We start from the raw sequence: 22,698 nt of genomic DNA, 5'->3' as shown, positions 1-22,698 counted from the left end.
TATATAGTATGCTATTATATTCGCCCTAAACCCCACAAAAACAGCAAACTCTGTTCCCAGCACACATTCATCCAAAGATTTTATTTTTGCTTTTTGGTCTGTATCCCAAGGAGCTTATTTTCTTAAGCAGTTTTAATCTTTAATGATGTTTTATTAACAAAGTTCGGGAGGATCACGCTCAGATAATCATCCTAATTAGCACAGGAGGAGCACATTCAGTTAATCAACTCAATTAGCGTGACAGGGGGTATATATACAGCAGACTTACCTCTGTCCCACGACAGTCTTCCAGCATCCCTACACCACCCCATCTCCTCACTCATAACTCTTCCTAGGATGGGATGGGTGGAGTACTCTGGGCTCGGAGCCTTCTCCTCGGACAGCACGCCAAATACGCATAACCTTTACTCTATCTGATTATATGTAAATGTGACCTCGTGAAACTCATAAAAAATGTAACAGTAGAAGAGAATTTTGTCATATATTATCTGCAGTGAACTTCAAATACACTATTTATAATGTGCTAATTAGCCAAGACGTGTAATAACACCAGTTATACGAGCCTATATCTGAAATGCCTTGACTATTTGTGATAATATTGACATCAGATGTAATTAGAGTTTAAGGGAAAACTCAACAATTATAATCCTATTCCCAGGGATTGTCGTAGCACTTCTCAACCATTCCAAGTTAAGAGTGTTTGTGTACTGGAGCACAGGCATCCGCATAACATCAATAAAGACGGTGGAAATTGAAGCAGAGAGAGAGAGAGAGAATGAGAGAGAGAGAGAGAGAGAGAGAGAGAGAGAGAGATAGAGAGAGAGAGAGAGAGAGAGAGAGAGAGAGAGAGAGAGAGAGAGAGAGAGAGAGAGAGAGAGAGAGGTGTCTTCCACAATCAAAGGGCCACACTGAAGAACAGCAGGAGGGATCCAGGGAGCTCTTTATCTTCAAAGAGACAATCAATCACTGCCAGCAATGAATTCTGCTCCGGAACCCTCCGCACACACACACACACACACACACACACACACACACACACACACACACACACACACACACACACACATACGCACTGAAACAGACATATGAATATCCATGTGAACACATACAGTCACCATGTTTTCATGTTTTAGGGGGACTTTCAATAGACATAATGATTTTATACTGTACAAACTGTATATTCTATCCCCTAAACCTACCTAATCACAGAAAACTTTCTGCATTTTTACATTTTCAAAAAAACATAATTTAGTATGATTCATATGCTGTTTTCCTCATGGAAAAAATGTCCACACAAGGACAAAGATTTCTGATATTGCCATCTTTGTGGGGACATTTTGTCCCCATATAATGTATAGGGTTTTCCAGGAAACACACACACACACACACACACACACACACACGCGCGCGCGTTGGGTTTCCATGTTACATTTTCAAAAAACATCATATATTATATAAGCTGATTTCCTCATTAGGACCAAAAAATATCCCCACAAAGTCAAAGATATCTGGTATTGCTATCCTTGTGGTGGCATTTTATCCCCACAATGTAGGTAACACACACACACACACACTTACTTACACACTTGTCTCTTATTAACCTACAGGGTCTGACTGAGAGTCATATTGTACAGGGTTGTTTTTTTTTGTTTTTTTTTAAGTACTGCATCTCTGTGTTTACAGGCTGTGGGATTGTGTCTTCATGTCTGAAAATGGCCAATATACCTCTGTACTGCCATAAGTCCAATAATAGTAATCACCTAAAAAACATTTAAAAGCATTGTTGGAAAAAGAGCAAAGCCTTGTGAAAAATAAATGCACTTAATGTGTTGAATGTGCACTTGTAGTGTAATTCAAATCTTAAAAACAAAAAACTATTCTTTTGGATAAAAGTGCACTTCGTAATAATGTCAAATGAGAGCAGCCTAGGAACTGATGAACAGCTTGGTGGGAAGTCCGTTTGTGTGCCGTACTGAGACTATTGCCTCAAATACTACATTACCCTACGGTACTGTCACAATAAGTGTACAAACTCAACTCAAAGCCTAACTCTCAATTCATACATTATACAACAGCAAACAATTACATTATCACACTAGACACATTATCTGTGGCCTCTGAGGAAACCTGCTGTTATCTATAATGAGTTTGTGATGCACTAAAATGCCTCAATTAGAAAATTAGTTGAGCAACTCGGAGACAGACTGAAAAGAGAAAACACTTGATGAGTTCTGGGAGTAGGTTTTCTCGCACAGAAGACGATGATAAATGAATACTTCATAGATGCAGTGGCCCTTGTCAAACAGAAGTGCACATGTACACAGCGTACTTCACATCGTAAAAAAAAAATTTTTTTTAACTGTATTTGCAGATAATATAATATTAATGAAATAAAAGGCCGCTTAAGGATACTTAAAGAAAGTACACTTTCATGACAATATTTTTAACACACTGAAGTATACTTTAAAATAGTGCATTTTGTAATGTCAAGTTTTACTTTAAGGTACATTTTAAATCATTATGTTTTAATTATCTTTTGTCGTGCTTTAAAGAAGTGCACTTATTTCAGTGTGTTGACTAACATAAAAGTACTTGATTATAATTTTAACTGTGGTGTTTAACTGTATGTTTAAATAATTACACATTCATTGAAATACATGTAACATTTTAAATACAAGTTTTATTAGAAATGACATTTCAGTGTATTTTAGTTTACCATATGCTTGTCAGTACATTTGTTAGTACACTTATTTCAGTGCTCTCAATAGAAGAATGAAATGACATATAAAGAAATGATTAAGTCCTACTTAAGTGAGTCAAAAAAGCACTCTAAAGCTCAGCTAATTGAATTTAATATATACATAATACATTTTCATTTAATTGCAGATTTCATTGTGTGTGTGTGTGTGTGTGTGTGTGTGTGTGTGTGTGTGTTGATATGTCTGTTTCAGAGGGAAAAAAGTTGCTGCCTTAAATTTTTAAGTACAATCAACTTGGATAAAGTCATTTCAGCTTAAATAACATTAAACTTAAATGACTTAAAACAAATGAGTTGAATCTTGTATAACATAAAAAAGTTATTTTGATGAGTTAAAGCAATGTAAAAATATATGTTGTCAAAAAAAATGTCCTATATTATTTCCATAAGAAGCACTCTTTTTAAAAGTATGCTAAAGTGCTAAACCTGTTGTTATCCCTTTTGCATTTCTTAGTCTTTGATTTGGTCACCTTTTGCAGTTAAATAAAAAGGTTTAAATTAAAAATAAATTCAAGATTTCCAGGTTTTTGGACCCCACTGCATATGCAATTTACACTAATCAGGACAAGATTGTCATAAACATTTGTTATGTGAATGTGCTTGTATTCTAGAAGCATTTCGTAATATTGCTTTAGGAGATGCTTTAGTTTGGGACAATTTATTAAAAAAGGCTTTTGGACCCCACTACATGTATAATATCATAAACATTCATTACGCAATTTGATCTCTGAGTGCAACCTAGTGTTGCAAGTGTTAAAGTCCCCCTGTGGTGAAAATCAAGCTTTTAATGTTGTTTATATGTCAATGTGGTGTTTTTTAATGCTTTAAGACAAACCATGTGCAAATTCATAAGTCAACACCCTTGCTGGTATTTTCTACATAAAACCGCAGTGAACCAAAGACAGTCTCAAAAACGCGGTTTGAATGCGGTTTCATTTCTCTGAGTTATTCAAAGCATTTATGATGATTGTTAGAAGAAAACTGCCTGACTGAGATAGCGAACGGGAACATGGTTTGTGTAACATTAGCAACACATCATTAGCTGTTTGAAAACATAGTCAAGAAAAGGCGAATCATATTAATTGAATTAATCATCATACTGTTATGTGTCCGACGTTGTAAAGAGCAATACCATTGTGCAGGGTTTACCTCAGTAAGTTGGCCGAGTGAATCTGTGAGCTGGTGTGAGCGAGTGGAGGCAGGGCTAATTTGCATATTCATGAATCCGCATATACTAAATGAAGCAAGGGTGTAGAGTTACATTCAAGCTATTTTAAGGCATGAAGACATTGTTTCACAGCAAAAAACGTTGAAATATGTCATTTTGATGATCAAAGATGAGTTTTAAGGGATACAATTATTGACTACAGCGGGACTTTAAGACTGAAACTTCTTCACTGAGAAAACTTCACTGTCCGCTCAACTGGGCTCTTTCTTGCAACAAAATGACATCTATGAAAAGTTTCAGTCTGGATTCAGACCGCATCATAGCACTGAAACTGCGCTCGTTAAAATCACAAATGATTTACTTTTAGCTTCTGACCAAGGCTGTATCTCAATACTAGTTTTACTTGATCTTAGTGCTGCGTTCGATATCATACATTACTCTTAGATCGACTACAAAATTATACTGGTGTTCAAGGACAAGCATTAAGCTGGTTCAAATCATACCTATCTGACCGCTACCATTTTGTCTATTTAAATGGAGAAAAATCGATCATAACTCCAGTAAACTATGGAGTGCCGCAGGGATCTGTATTAGGCCCTCTGTTATTTTCCATATATATGATGCCACTTGGAAATATTATAAGGAAACATGGAATTAGTTTCCATTGTTATGCAAATATATATTTCATCACGGCCGGATGAAAACGCAAAATTTTCCAAATTGACAGAGTGTGTTAAAGATATAAAAGATTGGATGACGCGTAATTTTCTTTTATTAAATCCAGACAAGACAGAGGTAATACTTATCGGTTCAAAAAACCGCCCACAAAACCTCGCACAATACAACTTTAACATCATAGGATCTCCTGTTACTTTATCCTCTACAGTAAAAGACCTGGGTGTTATACTCGATTGCAACCTGTCTTTTGAAAATCATATTTCATATGTTACAAAAACAGCCTTTTTCCACCTTAGAAACATTGCTAAGCTACGTAATATGCTATCAGTTTCTGATGCAGAAAAGTTAGTTCATGCATTCATGACCTCGAGACTGGATTACTGTAATGCTTTATTAGCTGGTTGTCCTGCATCCTCAATAAACAAGCTACAGTTAGTCCAAAATGCCGCCGCTAGAGTTCTTACGAGATCAAGAAAATATGATCATATAACACCGATTTTATCATCATTGCATTGGTTACCTATAAAGTTCCGTATTAATTACAAGGTATTGCTACTGACTTATAAAGCCCTAAACGGCTTAGCTCCAGTCTATTTAACGGATCTTCTATCGCCCTATAATCCATCGCGCTCTTTAAGATCACTAAATTCAAGGCTTTTGGTCATACCTAGGATATCCAGAACCACCAAAGGAGGGAGAGCATTTTCACATTTGGCTCCAAAACTCTGGAATAGTCTTCCTGATACTGTTCGTTGCTCAGACTCGCTCTCCCAGTTTAAAACTAGATTAATGTCGCATCTCTTCAGCCAGGCATTCATATAATCCTACAGTTCAAACTACAATCCGGCCTCTAGCTCATAAATGCCAGAGGAGAACTGGCCCCCGACTGAGCCTGGGTTCTCCTAAGGTTTTTTTTCTCCATTAGGTCACCTGATGGAGTTTTAGGACACCATTAGGTCACTTGATGGAGTTTTTCGGTTCCTTGCCTGCCTTTGGCTTCCTCAGTTGGGGATATTTTGGGGATATTTAATTTAATTTTATCAATCAATAAATTCCTCTTGAAACAAACTTTGTTGTATTATTTTAATTTAATACTGTGAAGCTGCTTTGATACGATCTGTATTGTGAAAAGCGCTATACAAATAAACTTGACTTGACTTGACTTGACTGAAACAGTTATTGACAAAAATAACGATTTTGTTCTCATACTCTTACACACACACACATTTATACCACAGGCAACTGGTCCCATCCATCAGCTCAAATGCCCCTCTGAGATCCTGAACAAGCTCTCTGACAAAGAGAAGAGGGCAACATCATAGCTGTCAGTCTATTTAGCATCTAACAGAGCACTTGACCCTGAGTTATGATGTCTAGCAACTGCTGGGACTGAGCTAGAGGGTCCAGTGGGAGAAAGGAGGACAGAAGGTCTCACAAAACATTCTGATCTCATGTGATTCGAAATGATATTGACAGAATGACACAAGTTAAGCAGTCATGTATGGTGAAAATGTTAAAATATTGATAATATCATTAAAGCTAGATGACCAAATTACTCCTGTCACTCATCTGTGAAGGGTTTTACAGTTAATATATCAAAGCTGTCGGCAACTATAGGACAGGCCAATTGTGTACTGTTGGATTGGAGCACCAAAATCCAGCTGAAGCACTCAGACGTGCCCACACACTCAGACAGGAGAGCACTGGAAACATTTGACCCTGACTGAGAGAAGGAGAGAAAGTCAAAGATGATTGCCGAATTGCTACCCGATTTAGAAGGAAATAAAAAGGTGATGATGGACAGAAGGCATCTCATCCTGAGAACAGTTACGCAACCACATCAAACAGTACCTAAGCAGATCAGGACAGTCAAATAGACTTATTGTGTGTGCTACTTTTATAATTGTGAATTTGATACAACATTTAAATGAAACAATTATAAATTCAATCTCACCAGCAGCAGGGTGGTAAGGGTGAGCAAATTTGTTTGACCACTTTGATCAATTTAGGAAACGCAGTTAACACTAGATTTTCTATGCTATTATTATAGCTTTGTATTTACTAATCAAATTTACATGGCATTGCCTTTCAAAATGGCAAGAAATTGGAATCTTGGAAAGTTGATTGTCATTGTATTGTCCAAGAATTTCAGAATATTGCTTTTGGAGATAATTTAGTTTGGGATCATTAAATAAGTTATAATAAAAATATTAGTCTTTTTTGACACTTTTATTTTGCTGTTTCCAGTATCCTTTAAAGTTGAGTTTGGTTTTCACTAAATGTTGTCTTGTTTAAACTAAGAAGTGTTCTTTTGGACTAATTTGTGCAAAAAATATTCTTCCAACAGTCTTCTGGTTCTCTGACAAACTTTAGATGAGAGCCATGTTGTTTTTGGAGAGCATTGGCTTCCTCCTTGCCATCCTGCCATGCACACCATTCACATTCAATGTTTGTCTGATAGTGGACTACCTTAGCCAATAGACCTTATTCAGAGCAGCGCCGTGACATGAAAGGAAGCGAGACTGTGAGGGATAGACCGTGTTTTCAATGGCATCTGCTGTAAAAAGCCTTATAAAGCTACTAGATCACTTGTAATTTTCCACAGCTCATTGTTGTCTGGAATGTTTTGTCTACTGAAATTTCTTGGAAAGATATTTCTGCAGTGTTTCGTCATCAGAACAATCCAAATCTATCCCTCACAGCCATGCTTTCATTCCTGTTAAAAATCAAAGATGGCGCTGCTGTGAATAAGCTCTATGCAAGAGAGTCATATAGCCTATCCTTAGATGTTACCCTGGTGTTTTAGATGACCACTTTTAGATTTATCCCATTTTCACACTGTTGGCAGACCGTTCTGTGACCTTTTCAGGAAATCTCTTTTGACCGAGGCATCCCTTGTGAAAAAGGGATGTGTGTTCTTTTTATGTTTAGGTTTATGTTCTTCAATAGGGATAGGGCTGCTAAATTAATTACAAAAACTTATCTTTTTATGAACTGATTGTCCTAGAGGTTACTAGAATACATATGGACTGCCAGCATAGGGAAGCATCTCTACTTCATATCCACATGAATGCAGACTTTCAGATATCAGGGTACAGCTACACACTGACAAGCTAGATGACAGAGTTTAATTGATGCAAAAAGTCTTTATTCATAAAAAAATGTATGCAAATGCATAAATGTGCATTATTCACTTGAAAATTGGAAATGAAATTCAAAGAAGCTGTTAGCAGGCAGCTCTTTGAATTCTGTAGTTGACAGGCTTCAGAACGCGTGGGGAATGAGAGGGTCATGTGATTGTTTCCGCTGTATGGTGAATAACAGTTATTAAAACACTGCAGGGACAGGCTCTTACTTCTACTAAAAAAGAATAGCCTACTCTTACTAACACTGCACTTGATTCATTGTTACTGTCTTACAACAGTTAACTGACGTGTGGGTGGTACTGGGACCTTTACTCCAGTGAATATTTCTCTTTTTGTTTTGTAGACAGATCCAAAAAAAAAAAAAAAACTATTACCAAAGAAAAAGTTACAGATTATTTAAAAAATGTCAGCCTACAACAGGGTCAATTGTCACAATAGAAACCACAGACAGATTTAAAAGTTAAAAGTTTTAATACGAAAAGTATTATAAGCCATCTTACACTACAAATCTGTATTTAAATTATATTAAATATATAATTGTTAATTATCTAGAATTCTTTTTATTTTATAAAACAGAAAAATTATAATTTAATATAAAATATGAGTAAATTATATTAAAACACATACAACACATTTGACAACTTACCCAAACCTGATATTTATATTAAAAATCCTGAGAAGTTCATAAAATTGACCTTCATTATAAAGTTGACTGTTGTCTGAATGTATGTCAGTTTTGTCATGTGCTAATAACCAACCGCTATAGCAAAAATATATTTTTAGTTATTTTTAGTTAAGAGGACAGAATTCACATAAATCATTTTCATTTAGACAGTTTTGAACTAGTGACAACTAGCCCCGGTGTTGCTTATGTATTGCAATTTTCTGACACAAGACTCCCATTCAATGTCTTGACGGTGGCATTCTAGTGAATTTCTCAATAGGTTAATGAGCATTAAATGTATTTATTCTGGTACCTGGTTAGGCAAACTTTCTGTGATTATGATGCACAACTATGTTATTGTATGGGGGAGAGATAGGTGAGCTAGTAAATCTCTCAGTGAAGTCAATTAACTGAACATATGCTGAATAATATTGATGAAATGCATTACAGGCCTCTTTCCCTCTATTTGTTGGGGAAAATGCTGGATCAGCGTGTATCCGATCAGTCATGTTGAATGATGGCAGCTCATCCTGATTAAGCCATGTCTTGAGCTTTGAGTGGATCAGGGCTCTGTGTTCGCTCAGATGGGTAATTGTCTGGTTTTAATTTGAATTACTGCGCAAAAGAGGAAAAACAAGCCCTAGCACTCATCCAAAAAGCTTCCCATCAAAGCAAAACAATAAAACCACAACATTAGAGCATTTCAGAGAATTGACCTAATGGATTATAAATGAATTAACTCTGTTACACACACACACACACACACACACACACACACACACACACACACACACACACACACACACACACACACGCACACATGTGTTTTCATGTTTTATGTGGACTTCCCATACACATAATGATTTTTATACAGTAGAAATTTGATCCCCTAACCCTATCCCTACCCATCACAGAAAACTTTCAGCATTTTTACATTTTCAAAACAGATCACGTAGTATGATTTATATTCTGTATTCCTCATGGGGACCAAAACATTTCCTCACAAGGATTTCGGATATATCCATCTTTGTGAGGACATTTTATCCCCATAATTTTGGGTCGATAATTTATTTTCAACATACTATCTTTGGACAGAACACAATGTAAAATTCATTTAATAGCTTGTGAATACAAATGGAAAATATAAGAAACACACATTCACATTGAATTACAGATTTCTGTTTCCCAATTTCGTGCGAAATGTGCCTGGAGGAAACTCAGTAAAAGCACTTCTGTTTATATGAGAATATTCCCCTACATACATGCACATATTATGTACAGTAAAACTTATCCATGCCTTGATAAAAATTATTTTGTGGTGAAGTAAATACTACAGAAAAAAATTATGTAATTTCTACATGAAAAAGTTAGCTCAGGCAAGAATAAAAAAATAAAAAAATCTATATTACTCAATTCAAGTGTGTAGAAATAAAAGCATAAATATCAACATTATAAAATTAAGTAAAATTACTCAACTTTTCTGATACTGGTGTTCCCATCATGCACTGGGCCTTGAATAATTATTGAAGTTGATTTTTCACTTTTTTTCCAGCTGCATTTACACTGTTTTATCATTGCTTTTGTTGTTAGGATTAATAACTTGCCATTTTGTGTCATTTGGAGTAAATTTTCTACTCAAAATGACAGATTCATACACAAAAATGTTTTATCAAATGTTACCGTCATTGTGTACCAAGTACTGAGTTCTCTGCTTAGATATTTCTAAGTAAAGAATATATTTTAAAAGTGTGGTTTTATTCAATTTAATATTGTTTAAGTGAAATATATTGCAAAGGAAACTCAAACTAAATTGATATTAATCAAACTTTTACTGGCCAAGTTAAAATGACTTATTTTCTTTGTTAATTTTACTTAACTTTGTTAAGTAGAGTTACCTTAATTCCATATGTGAAATTTAATAAATTTTTCTTTGTCAAGTTTTTGCACGCATATTTTTAAAGTAAATTTTACTTGTTTTTTTTCAGTGAAGGCTGCTTATATAGTATCTATAGTTTGCCCACAAAATAAATATTGTCATAATTTAACCACCCCTCCAAACTTTCTTTGACTTTCTTTTGTGGAACATAAAGTTAGCCAGAAGAATGTTTGTTCTGTTGCTCTTTTTCACACAATGAAAGTGAATGGTGACCACATGAAGCTTTCAAGATTGTAGACTCAAATTCTGATCTGATCAGAGTCTGATCACCACTCAAAGCCATCATATGGCTTCAGAAGACTTGAAATATAGTCATATGGACCACTTTCATGATGTTTTCATTGTGCTTTTTTTGGTCCATTTTAGTACTTGAAAGATCCAGTTATTCACGTTCATTGTATGGAAACAAGCAACATGGACATTCTGCTAAGAATCTCACTTTGTGTTCCACAGAAAATGTCATATTGGGGGAATAAATATAGCAAATTTAAATTATGCACTTAACCTTGGGAAAACTCCACAAATAACAACTAGAACATTCTCTTCATCAACTCTTTTCATTATTAGGCAATAATCACATTTAATTATACCTTTAAATATTAATGCAGTTCATTAACTGCATGCAAAACCTGATTGTTTCAGAGGAAGCTGGGGATCATGCAGGGCTCGTAAGGAAAATGAAACCTTATATAAATTAGAAATAGTTTTCTAACTGCCTGCCTAATCTGTGACGGGAAAACATATTTGTCTGGATGAAGCTCATTAATACATTTCATTCAGGGCTTCAGAGTGGATTGATTATTTTTATCCCCAGAGTAATTTGTAATTAAACATGGCCTGCAGGATTGTACAAGTCTGTTCCCTCAGAAACAGCATCATGCGTCAAACAGCTCAAGTATGACTTTAAGGTCTGCTGTGTAATTCTTGACATGCCTATTAAGCAGAAATGTCAGTTTGATATACTAATCAGTTTGCCGTATCTGTGTCAGTAATAACATATGAATAAGTTGTTAAATAGCAAAGGGTTGGTCGCATATGTGGCATATGCATTTCTGTTAATTAGCATTATAAAATAGACATCAGATTATGATACTCTGTAACTTTAACATTATTAATGATTAAATATTTAATCATAATTTAAAAAATCGAGACAGAGTTCTGATATCAGTGTTAGCTAGACTGATGATTCTGTAGCTGTGATGGCTTTAATAAATATGCACCTTGTGGATTTTTAACATTTTGTTTTAGAAAATAAAATTATCAGAATATTTACCAATTTTTGACATAATAATCTAAAATGACTATAATCCGTACTCTACAATAACTCTAAAAAATGTTTTATATCTACATTAATTTTATGTACTTTTGTGCCTTCATTTATAGCACCAAAAAACAGAGAGTAATAAAAGCACCACACGAAAAAGGCAAGACTTGAGATAACTCATATAAATAAACTTGGACCCCATTTACTTCTATTGTATGAAAAAAATAAATAAATATCTAAATATTTCATTTAGTGTTCAAAAGGAATGGGAAAGTCAAAAAGATTGAGGGTGAGTAAATTACAGACTTCATTTCTGGGTGAATTATCCCTTAAAGCCACATTTTAAAATGCATGAATTGGATTATATAACACATAGAAATGCATTATATAACAAAAATTTCAAACCTATTTGCAAAAAATACTACAAGCAGTTTGAGGTAACCTGATCTAATACATCCACTTGAAATCACCTACACACCAGCTGATTAGAAGTCATCGTAAAATTGCTCCGAAAGTGACAAGTGAGAAAAAAACGTTAACTGCATTTGTTTGCAGATGCCACTTGATTTGATATTTTGTATTTAATGCAATAACATTTAGACATTTTAGGCTAAATATCCAAAAAGTCTCCACATTTTTGTGGCCACTTTATATTAATACTTGAAAGTGGAAACTGGCAGTAATTTAGGTAAGTTATAAGGTTATAACGTCATTCCACTTTTGCTCAACCGGTCATTTTCTGGGCCATTCCAGATCACTGACGTTCATGCTTTTAAGCCTCCGTCTACAATTTCCCCCCATTTTTCTGTCCTGCCGCATAGAGGCATGTGTGCCAGCACTGCTCTTCATTGAGGGGGTGTTCTCAGTCTATTGTGTTGTGTGTTTTAGCATGTAGCACAGAAGACAGACTAATCTAAATTGTGGAGTAAGATGCCTTTGGGCAAATTTAAGGCTTAAAGCCTTTCCTCTCTCCAGCCGTCTATTCAGGCTAGATTTCTGTGCATGTATATTATTGCTTCATGAACAGTTGTAGAATTATAACTCCTTTAGAGATACCTAAACCATGTAATCAGTTATCAAAACGTATTGTTCATTTGGGAGTCACACTTGTGTTGTTCGCGGTCAACAATTTTTCAATTTCAATGTTTTTTCTTTAATATCTGTTATTTTGTGTTATGAAACAATATTCATATTTAAATTATGGACCATTTATTTCTATATAAAATATTTGTAAAATTATGTTAAAAATTATGCTCTTCAGTGCTCTGTAGCGTCGACCGGATTGCAACAGTTCAAAGAGAAAGTGACTTGGATGTGAGGGATCCAGAGTGATTTTCTGAGCCCTTTTCCTCACTCTGGATGTATACATTTCTTTGAAGGTGGGCAGGGGAGCACCAATAATCCTCTGATTTTGCAACTGAGCCAAACCAGACTGTTATGGAAGTGCAGAAGACAGACTCAGTGACTGCAGAGTAGAACTGCATCAGCAGCTCCTGTGGCAAGTTGACTTCTTCACCTTGCGAAGTACGTACAGTCTCTGCTGGGCCTTTTTTGCAATAGAGCAAATATGATTGTCCCACTTCAGGTCCTGAGAGATGGTAGAGCCCAGCAACCTAAATGACTCCGGTAATGCTGGGGTGGAGGCCACAATCATCTCCACTGTTTTGAGCGTGTTCAGCTCCAGGTTGTAATGACTGCACCAGACAGCCAGCTGTCTTGTTCGTGTACAGGGGGAAGAGCAGTGGGGAAAGCACACATCCCTGCGAGGCACCAGTGCTGATTGTGCAGGTGTTGGATGTGAATTTCCCCAGTTTCACTAGCTGTTACCTATCTGTCAAGAAAGCTGGTGATCTACTGACAAATAGAGCTACTGTAGGAACAGAGAGCTGGGCTAACTTAGGCCCTGTTTACTGGTATTAAGATTCGTTTTGGTCGATTGGATCACATGTGGACGACGCTAAATACAGGTGTAAACAAGGTGTAAAACGTTTTGAGCTTGTCCACTTTCGACCACTTCCTGAGGTTGTCGAAAACACATTCGACTGGATTGCTTTCTTAGTGGAAATGCTCATGTGGTCGAATGCGTTCGAACAGCCACAAGACCGCCTACTCTCCGCCTACTGACCTAACGTGTAAACATTATGGGAAGTGCGCTAGCCTGACGGGATTTAAACTTTGTCGGCTAAAGACCCAAGTTTGGTTTGAAGACGAAAAATGTACCAAGGACAATGTTGTCTCATCATTCCTGATTTCTAACACGCACTCACCGCGTTCGGCTGGTCTTGCGGCTATCAGAGCAGAAACTAAAGCTGATGCTCTCCGTGTTTTTTCCGTCGTCTCCGGGCACATTCATATGTAAATTGCATGACCTTATTTTGTCCATTAGATCGAAAGATCTGAAAAAAAACCCATATTTTATACACCCATAGACCCTCCCCTCAAAGAAGTCAGGACAAAAGTGGTTGAAAGTGGACAAAAGAGACTAAAGCCCCTTTCACACAGCACGATGATCCCGGCAAATTGCCGGGAAATTGCCAGAACACCTTCTGTGTGAACGCAAACACGACCCGGGATTGATGCCGGCATCGATGCCGGGTTGGGGACCTAGTAAGGTTGCCGTGCTGCTGAGACATTACAAGTCACATCGATGTCACATGTCTCTACGAGATTTTTACGGGTTGTGTGTGAAGGCACTCTCTGATTCCGGAAAATCACTGGCAGTGTGAATGAACCAAAATCAAACGAACCCGGGTCAAATCCCGGGTCACTTTATCCGTGTATTTTCCGGAATCTCTGTGTGAAAGGGGCGTAAAATACCAGGAGTAAACGGGTATGTGTATCCCTTGTTTACTTGTGTACCGATCGACCAAAACGCATCTTAATGAAAGTTGGAAACAGGGCCTTAAGGCCATTGCACACTGAGTCCGAAATTTTCGTATGCGTTTTTTCGTGTTCGTCAGCCTTAAAATTCGTCACGCACAGAAACCTTGCACACTGAGTCCGATGCGTATTTATTAAACCTTTGCGGAAAAAAACGCAAAAAATACAAAATGGATTCGTCAAGCAGTGAGGATGATTTTGTTGCCCTCTTTCTTCTTAAAAAGAGAAAAAGAAATAGGAAATATTGGGTCCATCCAATCCAGAGATTGCGCCGAGAGGAGAGTTTCACCTCCTTATCAAGGAGTTGCGAAATTATCCCGAGCGATTCAAAATTTACCTCAGAATGTCAGTGGAACAGTTTGATGCTTTGCTAGCGATACTGGAGCCACATATTAAATAGAAGACCACCAATTTCCGTGAACCAATCGATCCTGAACAGAGACTGGTAGTATGTCTAATAATGTATTGACAAACACACACACACACACACACACACACACACACACACGGCCGGCGGAAGCGCTGGGCAGACAGAACAGCTGTATACAGGTTATATTTTATAACCAAATAATAATACATGTTTGGTAATCGAATTGGCTGCTCAATCACACCTTAATCGATCCGAAATTTCTATCTGATTGAAAGGGGAGGTTTATTCCTTTTCTAATCCGATCGAGAGAACATGTAAACACTTGATTGTCAAATTGTAAATTGTCAAAAAACCTCTCAAAATACTGGCTGTGGATGCGAAAAACGCAGAAAATCGAACCCGATCCGAATTTTTTTATTACGGACGAAAGTTTCGTAGACAGTGTGCAAGCGTGATTGACATAAAGTGAGGTCGAATTTTTTTTTTTTTACGTGCGAAAATTTCGGATGCGAATTTTGGACTCAGTGTGCAATGGCCTTTAGTCTGGAGGAGTCCTTGGATGATAGTGTTGAAGGCCGAGCTGAAGTCCACAAATAGGATCCTCGCATAATTCCCTTGTTTGTCCAGATGTTGCAGGATATAATGCAGTCCTATGTTGACTGCATCATCCACTGACCTGTTTGCTCGATAAGCAAACTGCAGGGGTCCAGCAAGGGTCCTGTGATGTCCTTTAGGTGTGCCAGCACCAGTCTTTCAAATTACCACTAGATTGACAGGTCTGTAGTCATTAAGTCCCGTTATTTGGGGGGATGGGGATAATGGTGGAGTGTCTGAAGCAGGAAGGGATGTCGCACAGCTCCAGTGATCTGTTGAAGATCTGCGAGAAGATGAAGGCCAGCTGGACAGCACAGGTTTTTAGACAGGCTGGTGAGACACCGTCTGGGCCTGGTGCTTTCCTTGTCTTCTGTTTCCTGAAGACCCGATGCACATTCTCTTCACTGATCTGTGCAGGAGGGGGGGAGGGGTTGCTGGAGGTGTTGATGGTTGTGCAGAGAGACCATCAAAGTGGGTGTAAGGTGAGAGACTGGGATTTTCAAATCTGCAGTAGAAATCATTCAGGTCGTCGGCCAGTTGTTGATTCCCTACAGAATTGGGGGACATTGTCTTGTAGTTTGTGATGTCTTTCAGGCCTTTCCAAACTGACACAGGGTCGCTGGCTGAAAACCTGTTTTCCAGCTTTTTAGACCATAAATCTCTTTTGTCAGTGTGTTTTTGGCTTGATTGTACAAGATTTTGTCCCCATTCCTATAGGCATCTTCTTTGAACTGATGAAGCTGTCTGAGTTTTGCCGAGAACAAATGGTTTTGTCGTTTTTGTATTTTAAATAAGTCCTGGTAGGAATGCACATATCCTTACAGAAACTGATGTATGATGTGACAGAATCTCTGAGCTTATCCAAATCAGTGTCAGCATGCAGCTTCAAAAACAGTGCAATTGAAGCAGGCTTGTAAATCCCTATATAAGTATATAAACAGGGCTAAGTAGTCCCAGTTACTGAGAATAGTGTTTTTAGACATAATAACTTACTTTTATTGAGTTTTGCATTTAAATATAATATATATTTAGAGATGATCAAAAACGAGTTTTTTGGCAAAGTTTAGATTTGTTGAAATCTTGATTTGAAGTGTTTTTTGCATCATGATTACAGTCAAACCAGAAGATAAAGCTTTTTGTTACCCATCATTTAATTCAAACATCAAAATTCAATAAAACATGTAACAAAAATGAACAGGAATCCTTAATCAGAACTCGATTCATCTGGTTTTGAGCTGATTTCAACTTCCTCTGGATCAACTTAACTGGTAAATAGTCTCAAACTCCTGTCTGTGTGTCTGTGTGTGTGTGTGTGTGTGTACAGTATAAGTGTGTATACTTACACCCAGAGTGGGTGTGTCTGTTTTGCACTTTTGATGTTTTAGAGTTTCACCCCTTTACTGCTGTGTGCTTTATTTTTGTATTGTGGCAGTCATTTCCAATGGCGGTAATTTTTAACCGCGAATGTGACAATTTATTTATTTATTTTTTCGAATCAAGCTTTTCGAATCAAGTCCACGATTTTTTGAAATCACATAGCAAGTGCCTCAAAAGTCAACAAGTTTCATACCATTCCAGTGAAGCTAAAATTTGTAAAAATTCAATACAGTATATATATATACATACCAGCAGCCATGTCACCCTGTAGCCCAAGACCGGTTGCCCACTGAAGCTAAGCAGGGCTGAGCCTGATTAGTACCTGGATGGGAGACCTCCTGAGAAAACCAGGTTGCTGCTGGAAGAGGTGTTAGTGAGGCCAGTAGGGGGCGCTCACCCTGTGGTCTGTGTGGGTCCTAACGTCCCAGTGTAGTGATGGGGACACTATACTGTCAAAGAGCACCGTCCTTCGGATGAGACGTTAAACCGAGGTCCTGACTCTCTGTGGTCATTAAAAATCCCAGGATGTCTTTCGAAAGAGTAGGGGTGTAACCCCGGCATCCTGGCCAAATTTGCCCAGTGGCCTCTGTCCATCATGGCCTCCTAATCATCCCCATATACTGATTGGCTTCATCACTGTCTCCTCTCCACCAATAAGCTGGTGTGTGGTGGGCGTTCTGGCGCAATATGGCTGCCGTCGCATCATCCAAGTGGATGCTGCACATTGGTGGTGGTTGAGGAGATTCCCCCTTCTATGTAAAGCGCTTTGAGTGCCGAGAAAAGCGCTATATAAATGTAATGAATTAATTATTATTATTATATCATTTGGGGGTCTAAATTGACCAAGTAACACCAGGGGGTTCATTTTCTTTTTGTCCTGACACTGGTGAGTTACCAGTTCTAGGCACATTCACTGTTGTTCCATTTTCTCTCACACATTTAGTGATGACCTTCACTGCTTTTCAAAGTATATTCATTGTGTTAAAAATGTTATTAAATCTGTCTGGTTTCTAAGAACCTTCAGTATTCATGGAACATTTGTTTTTGTCTTTATGATTACAAATTAGAAAGTAGAATGTTTCAAAGACAAGTGTATTTATTAAATTAAATGCAGTACCTCAGCTGCAGACTTCAAGTGGACTCTTGTCAAGTAATTACAAGTCACTGAAGTTATAGTTTAAGAAATTAATTTCAGAAACATGCTTTGGCCAAGCTCAGACGTTTAAACTTTATTAATTATAACTTGATTAGTTATACAAAGCCATTGCTAGCCATTGCTTAGAGAGCGATTGACAGACAGTTGGCTTATACAAAGATAAATTTGGTAAATTTTCATGAAATCAAACCAATTTGAGATAAATCAAATGACCCCACAACATAACATTCATCAAATACATTGCCAATACTTACTGATGCATGTGCTGCAGTTGTCCCATTAAAATGACGTTACTTCGTAAAGGTTATGTCATTATGGAACTGGCTTTTGTTAGTTAAAGGGATAGTTCACCCTAAAATTCTGTCATCATTTACTAACCCTCATGTCATTCCAAACCCGATAGACTTTTGTTTGTCTTCGGAACAACTAAAGATATCAATATGTAAATCACTTCATTACATTTTTATTAAACCACTGGAGTCAAATAGGTTACTTTTCTATGATGCCTTTATGAACTATACTTGGAGCTTGAAAGTTTTGATTATCTAGACTTTGGATGGATGGATGGATGGATGGATGGATGGATGGATAGAAATCTCTTCGGTTATATTAGAATATTTATTCTGAAAATGACGAAAGTCTTGTGGGTTTGTAACATTTGGGTAAGTATTTGATGACAGAATACAAATTTTAGGTAAACCCACCCTTTAAATGGATGAAACTGAAAATGAGTATACAGGAAAAAATATATAAATTTAATTTAGATTTAAATAAAATAAAATCACCAATTACAACTATAAAAACATGTTTGAAACATTTTAAGTAGGAACTGGATAAAAATGAAGAAACAGCTGGAATATTTCTTAATGAATTGCCAGTTTTTCCATGTTAGAAGTGAGTGCACCAAGGGACATGACAAAATCTAAACAGCTCACAATGATTTAAAATATAATCCTATGTCACACTTAATGGGAATATTGGGTTACACTTTATTTGAAGGTGACGTAGTTACATTGTACTTACTCAAATAAGTACTGAGTAATATTAGTTAACTACATGTACTTACTATAGAGTTACGGTTAGGGTTTGGTTTAGGGTTACTTGTAATTATGCATTATTTACTGTTATTACTACATCAAGTACTAAGTACATGTAGTAACGTGTAACTACTTCACCTTACAATAAAATGTTTCCTAATACTGTGATGAAGGAAAACTAGGATTGTTTTCTTTTAGAATATAGGGTATAATATTTATCCAATATATTGAGACATATACTGCATAATGACCCTCACACAAAGACTCTAAATGACTCGAGAGGTTCAACAGAATGTGAAACCCAGACTTCAACTAACATGTGTTTCCTCTATCAGGGTGAGTGCTCCCAGAGGTGCTTCAACATCTTTGTGCTGGAAACGGTGTGTGTGGGCTGGTTCTCCCTGGAGTTCCTGCTCCGTTTCATCCAGACACAGAGCAAGTGCGTGTTCTTGCGCACACCCCTCAACATCATCGATGTGGTGGCCATCCTGCCCTATTACATCACTTTGATAGTGGACTCACTGTCTGTAAACGACCGTCCCACCGGCTCAGGAAACAACTACCTGGAGAAAGTGGGATTGGTCCTGCGAGTTCTTCGAGCGCTGCGGATCTTCTACGTGATGCGTTTAGCACGTCACTCTTTGGGGTTGCAGACGTTGGGGTTGACCGTACGCCGATGCACTCGAGAGTTCGGACTTCTCCTGCTGTTCCTGTGCGTCGCCATGGCACTGTTCTCACCTCTGGTCTTCCTGGCCGAGAGCGAGTTGGGCGCCAAGCAGGAGTTCACCAGTATCCCTGGGAGCTACTGGTGGGCCGTCATTTCCATGACCACAGTTGGATACGGTGACATGGTTCCACGCAGCATTCCTGGCCAAGTGGTGGCACTCAGCAGCATCCTGAGTGGAATCCTGCTCATGGCATTCCCAGTCACATCCATATTTCACACTTTTTCACGCTCCTACCTGGAACTAAAAGCGGAACAGTGTCGGGCCACACGGCACAAGCCCGATTCACAAGACAGCACCAAGTCCCAAAACAGTGAGGATTCACAGGACACTGACAGTTCGTTACATGGAATCACAGAGACCACTGCAGTCAGTGCGCACCATCGCAGATCTGTGGCTGTGGCAAGTCAAGGAGTCCCACAGGTCAGGCGATCTCTAAAGTCATAATGCAAACAATTAACTAAGACTACAGAAAAATCCCACGTACAAAGACATGCTACAGGTGAGCGGCCATATATAGTACCTGTTTAAGCAGGCGACTTGACAATAATAGACACTGGGAAAGGAACATTAAAACGGACTGGTTTGTAGTCCAAAGCACAATTCTTTAAGGAGTTAGTTCACCCTAAAATGAATATTCTGTCATCATTTACTCACCATCATGTTCCAAATACATGACTTTCTTTCTTCCATGGAACACAAATGGAACTGTTGAAAGTGAATGGAGACTGGGTCTATAAATTCCAAAAACAATTAAAAAAACACCATATGACTCATGGCACCCTTATTCAAAGCCTTCTGAAGCCATATGATAACTTAGTGTGAGAAAAGATGCAAAATTCAAGATAATTTTCCCCCTACGTAGTAGCTCTTAAATCTCACTTTTGATTCAGAATTTAAATGTGTCATGCCAGGTTTGACATCAGTGACACGAAGCAACATGTTGAAGTGCTTCATAAACCAGTGTATCATAAACCATCATGTCAAGCCATAAACCATCATGTCAAGCCATTTGGATAGGTATAACTACTGGTCCTTCTCACACAACTCTGGTTTTTCGAACTAGCATCAACCGGCATGGGTTGCAGGTCCATTAACAAAGACACGAAAGACTGCAGCCTCTTGAGGCCAGGGGAGTGAGGTTTACTTGCACAGCTGACTCAGTTACATTCACCTTCCTAAACCTCACACCCATTCGGTTCATGGCATCAATGTAATTGGTCTTACTCACACCAGTTCAGAGCAGAATTTGAACCAGCATCAACTGGCATAGGAGGCAGGTGTCCTAAAAAGGCTGAAAGCTTCTGCCCCTAGCTTGCCTCTTGTGGCCAAGTGAGTGAGATTAACCTGCAAAGCTATCTACTAGCGGGCTCGTTAACAAGTACACTAAAAGCTGCTACCCCTAGCATGCCTCTTGAGGCTAGAGGAGTGAGGTTTACCTGCACCGCTATCTACCACCCGCCTAAATCTCACTCTCATCCGGGTCACGGCACCAGTGTAACTGGTCCTACTTGTACCACTCCGAGTGGGATACGAACCAGCATTAACCGGCATGGGAGAAGGGCTAACTAACAAGGATTTTAAAACTAGGAGCCCATAAAAATGTGTCTAAGGTCAATTGTGGCAAGTGAGGTTTACCTGCACAGCTCTTAATTGCTGGCCTCTTTTATATATGCAGCAATTCTAATGAGATTTGAGAGCTCAACTGCGTTTGTCCCCATTCAATTTAATTGTATAGAAAAAAACAGCATGAACATTCGGTTAAACATCTCCTTTTGTGTTCCACCGAAGAAAGAATATCATATGGTTTTGGAATGGCATGAGAGTGAGTGATGATTGAATTTTATTTAAGCTCGTGTACCTGGTAGATGGATGCTCCTACCTGTGAAAACTGTATGACTGTGAAGATTGACATTTTATTTTGCATCCACCTTTAAGGTAAAATGAGCTTTTCTCTGGTGTAAGAGCATACATTGTGTTACACTGTTTAAAACAGGCTATTGAACTTTAATTTATGCTCCTATATAGCTGGTTTGCAATAACTATGTTTATGAAAACACATTTAAACATATTTCTGTATAATTCTGCTTTTAGATGCCATAGTCTCAGGATCTGCCGGTTGTAATAAACACAGTGAAATACCCTTTAAAAAAATAAAGGTTTCTTATTTTCAAATTGTCTTGAGTGATGGTTTTGTAGGATATACTGTAAATGTAATTTTTAATAAGAAAGGAAAGTGGTCTCAAACTCCGACCGACTTTCCATATTAGGACAGATGGAATAACTCAACCCATAATGTCAAGAATGTTAAGCAAGATAATTTCACGACTAAAAACCTTGGACTGCCATGTACCACGGTATGTGATTATAGTAATCCTTCGGTAGCATGGTATTACCATCTGATACCGTCAGATTATCATGACTGGGTGTTGAAATATTCCTGAGATAAGAATTGAGTGTGTTTAGTCCAGTTGAGTCCAGAATTGAGTCCTGTCCAAACTGAACTGGGAGACCAGCACATCTATTCCTATAAGCGATTAAATGAATGTGACAGAGGGTCAGATTGTTGTGAAGACCTCATAACATTGATCAGTGGTAGATACATCTATATTGATTCCCCTGAGAGCCCTGTGCTCATAAAGGCATTGAGAGACCTGCCAGTACAAACACTGCTATAATGACCACAGCCATAATGAATGCACTCTCAGGTTTCTATTTTAATGAAACTGGTTCAATGCCTGTATTTTAGAAATACAGGCTCAAATGTTCACAGCCTGCGAGACTATAAGCTGACTACAGAGCAATAACGCTCAAATCATCATACACCACAGCCACTTGATTAGAAACTTGATTTTTAAACTGTCATTAATGTCAAAACACACACACAAAAAAATGTATTTGATTTATGAGATTTTTCGTATTGGTGTTGTTAATTGTGAATATGG

At 37.8% G+C, this 22,698-nt stretch overlaps 2 protein-coding genes across 3 annotated transcripts in view; both read left to right on the top strand.

Annotated features, from left to right (window-relative positions):
• kcng2 (potassium voltage-gated channel, subfamily G, member 2) overlaps nucleotides 1-22,555 on the top strand; it is a 36,983-nt gene extending 14,428 nt beyond the window's left edge. For both annotated transcript variants that reach the window (XM_082186131.1, XM_082186130.1), the window contains one exon: nucleotides 19,364-22,555. In XM_082186131.1, coding sequence (XP_082042257.1) covers nucleotides 19,364-20,200 — 837 coding nt within the window. In that variant the 3' untranslated portion in view covers nucleotides 20,201-22,555. The remainder of the gene's footprint in view (nucleotides 1-19,363) is intronic.
• septin7a (septin 7a) overlaps nucleotides 1-22,698 on the top strand; it is a 214,106-nt gene that overhangs the window by 86,949 nt on the left and 104,459 nt on the right. The window lies entirely within an intron of this gene.

The sequence above is a fragment of the Leuciscus leuciscus genome (genome assembly GCF_965113295.1).
Source record: "Leuciscus leuciscus genome assembly, chromosome: 12".
Lineage (NCBI taxonomy): Eukaryota > Metazoa > Chordata > Actinopteri > Cypriniformes > Leuciscidae > Leuciscus > Leuciscus leuciscus.
The sequence above is the reverse complement of the archived record's forward strand: the minus strand, read 5'-3'. Positions and strand labels throughout refer to the sequence as shown.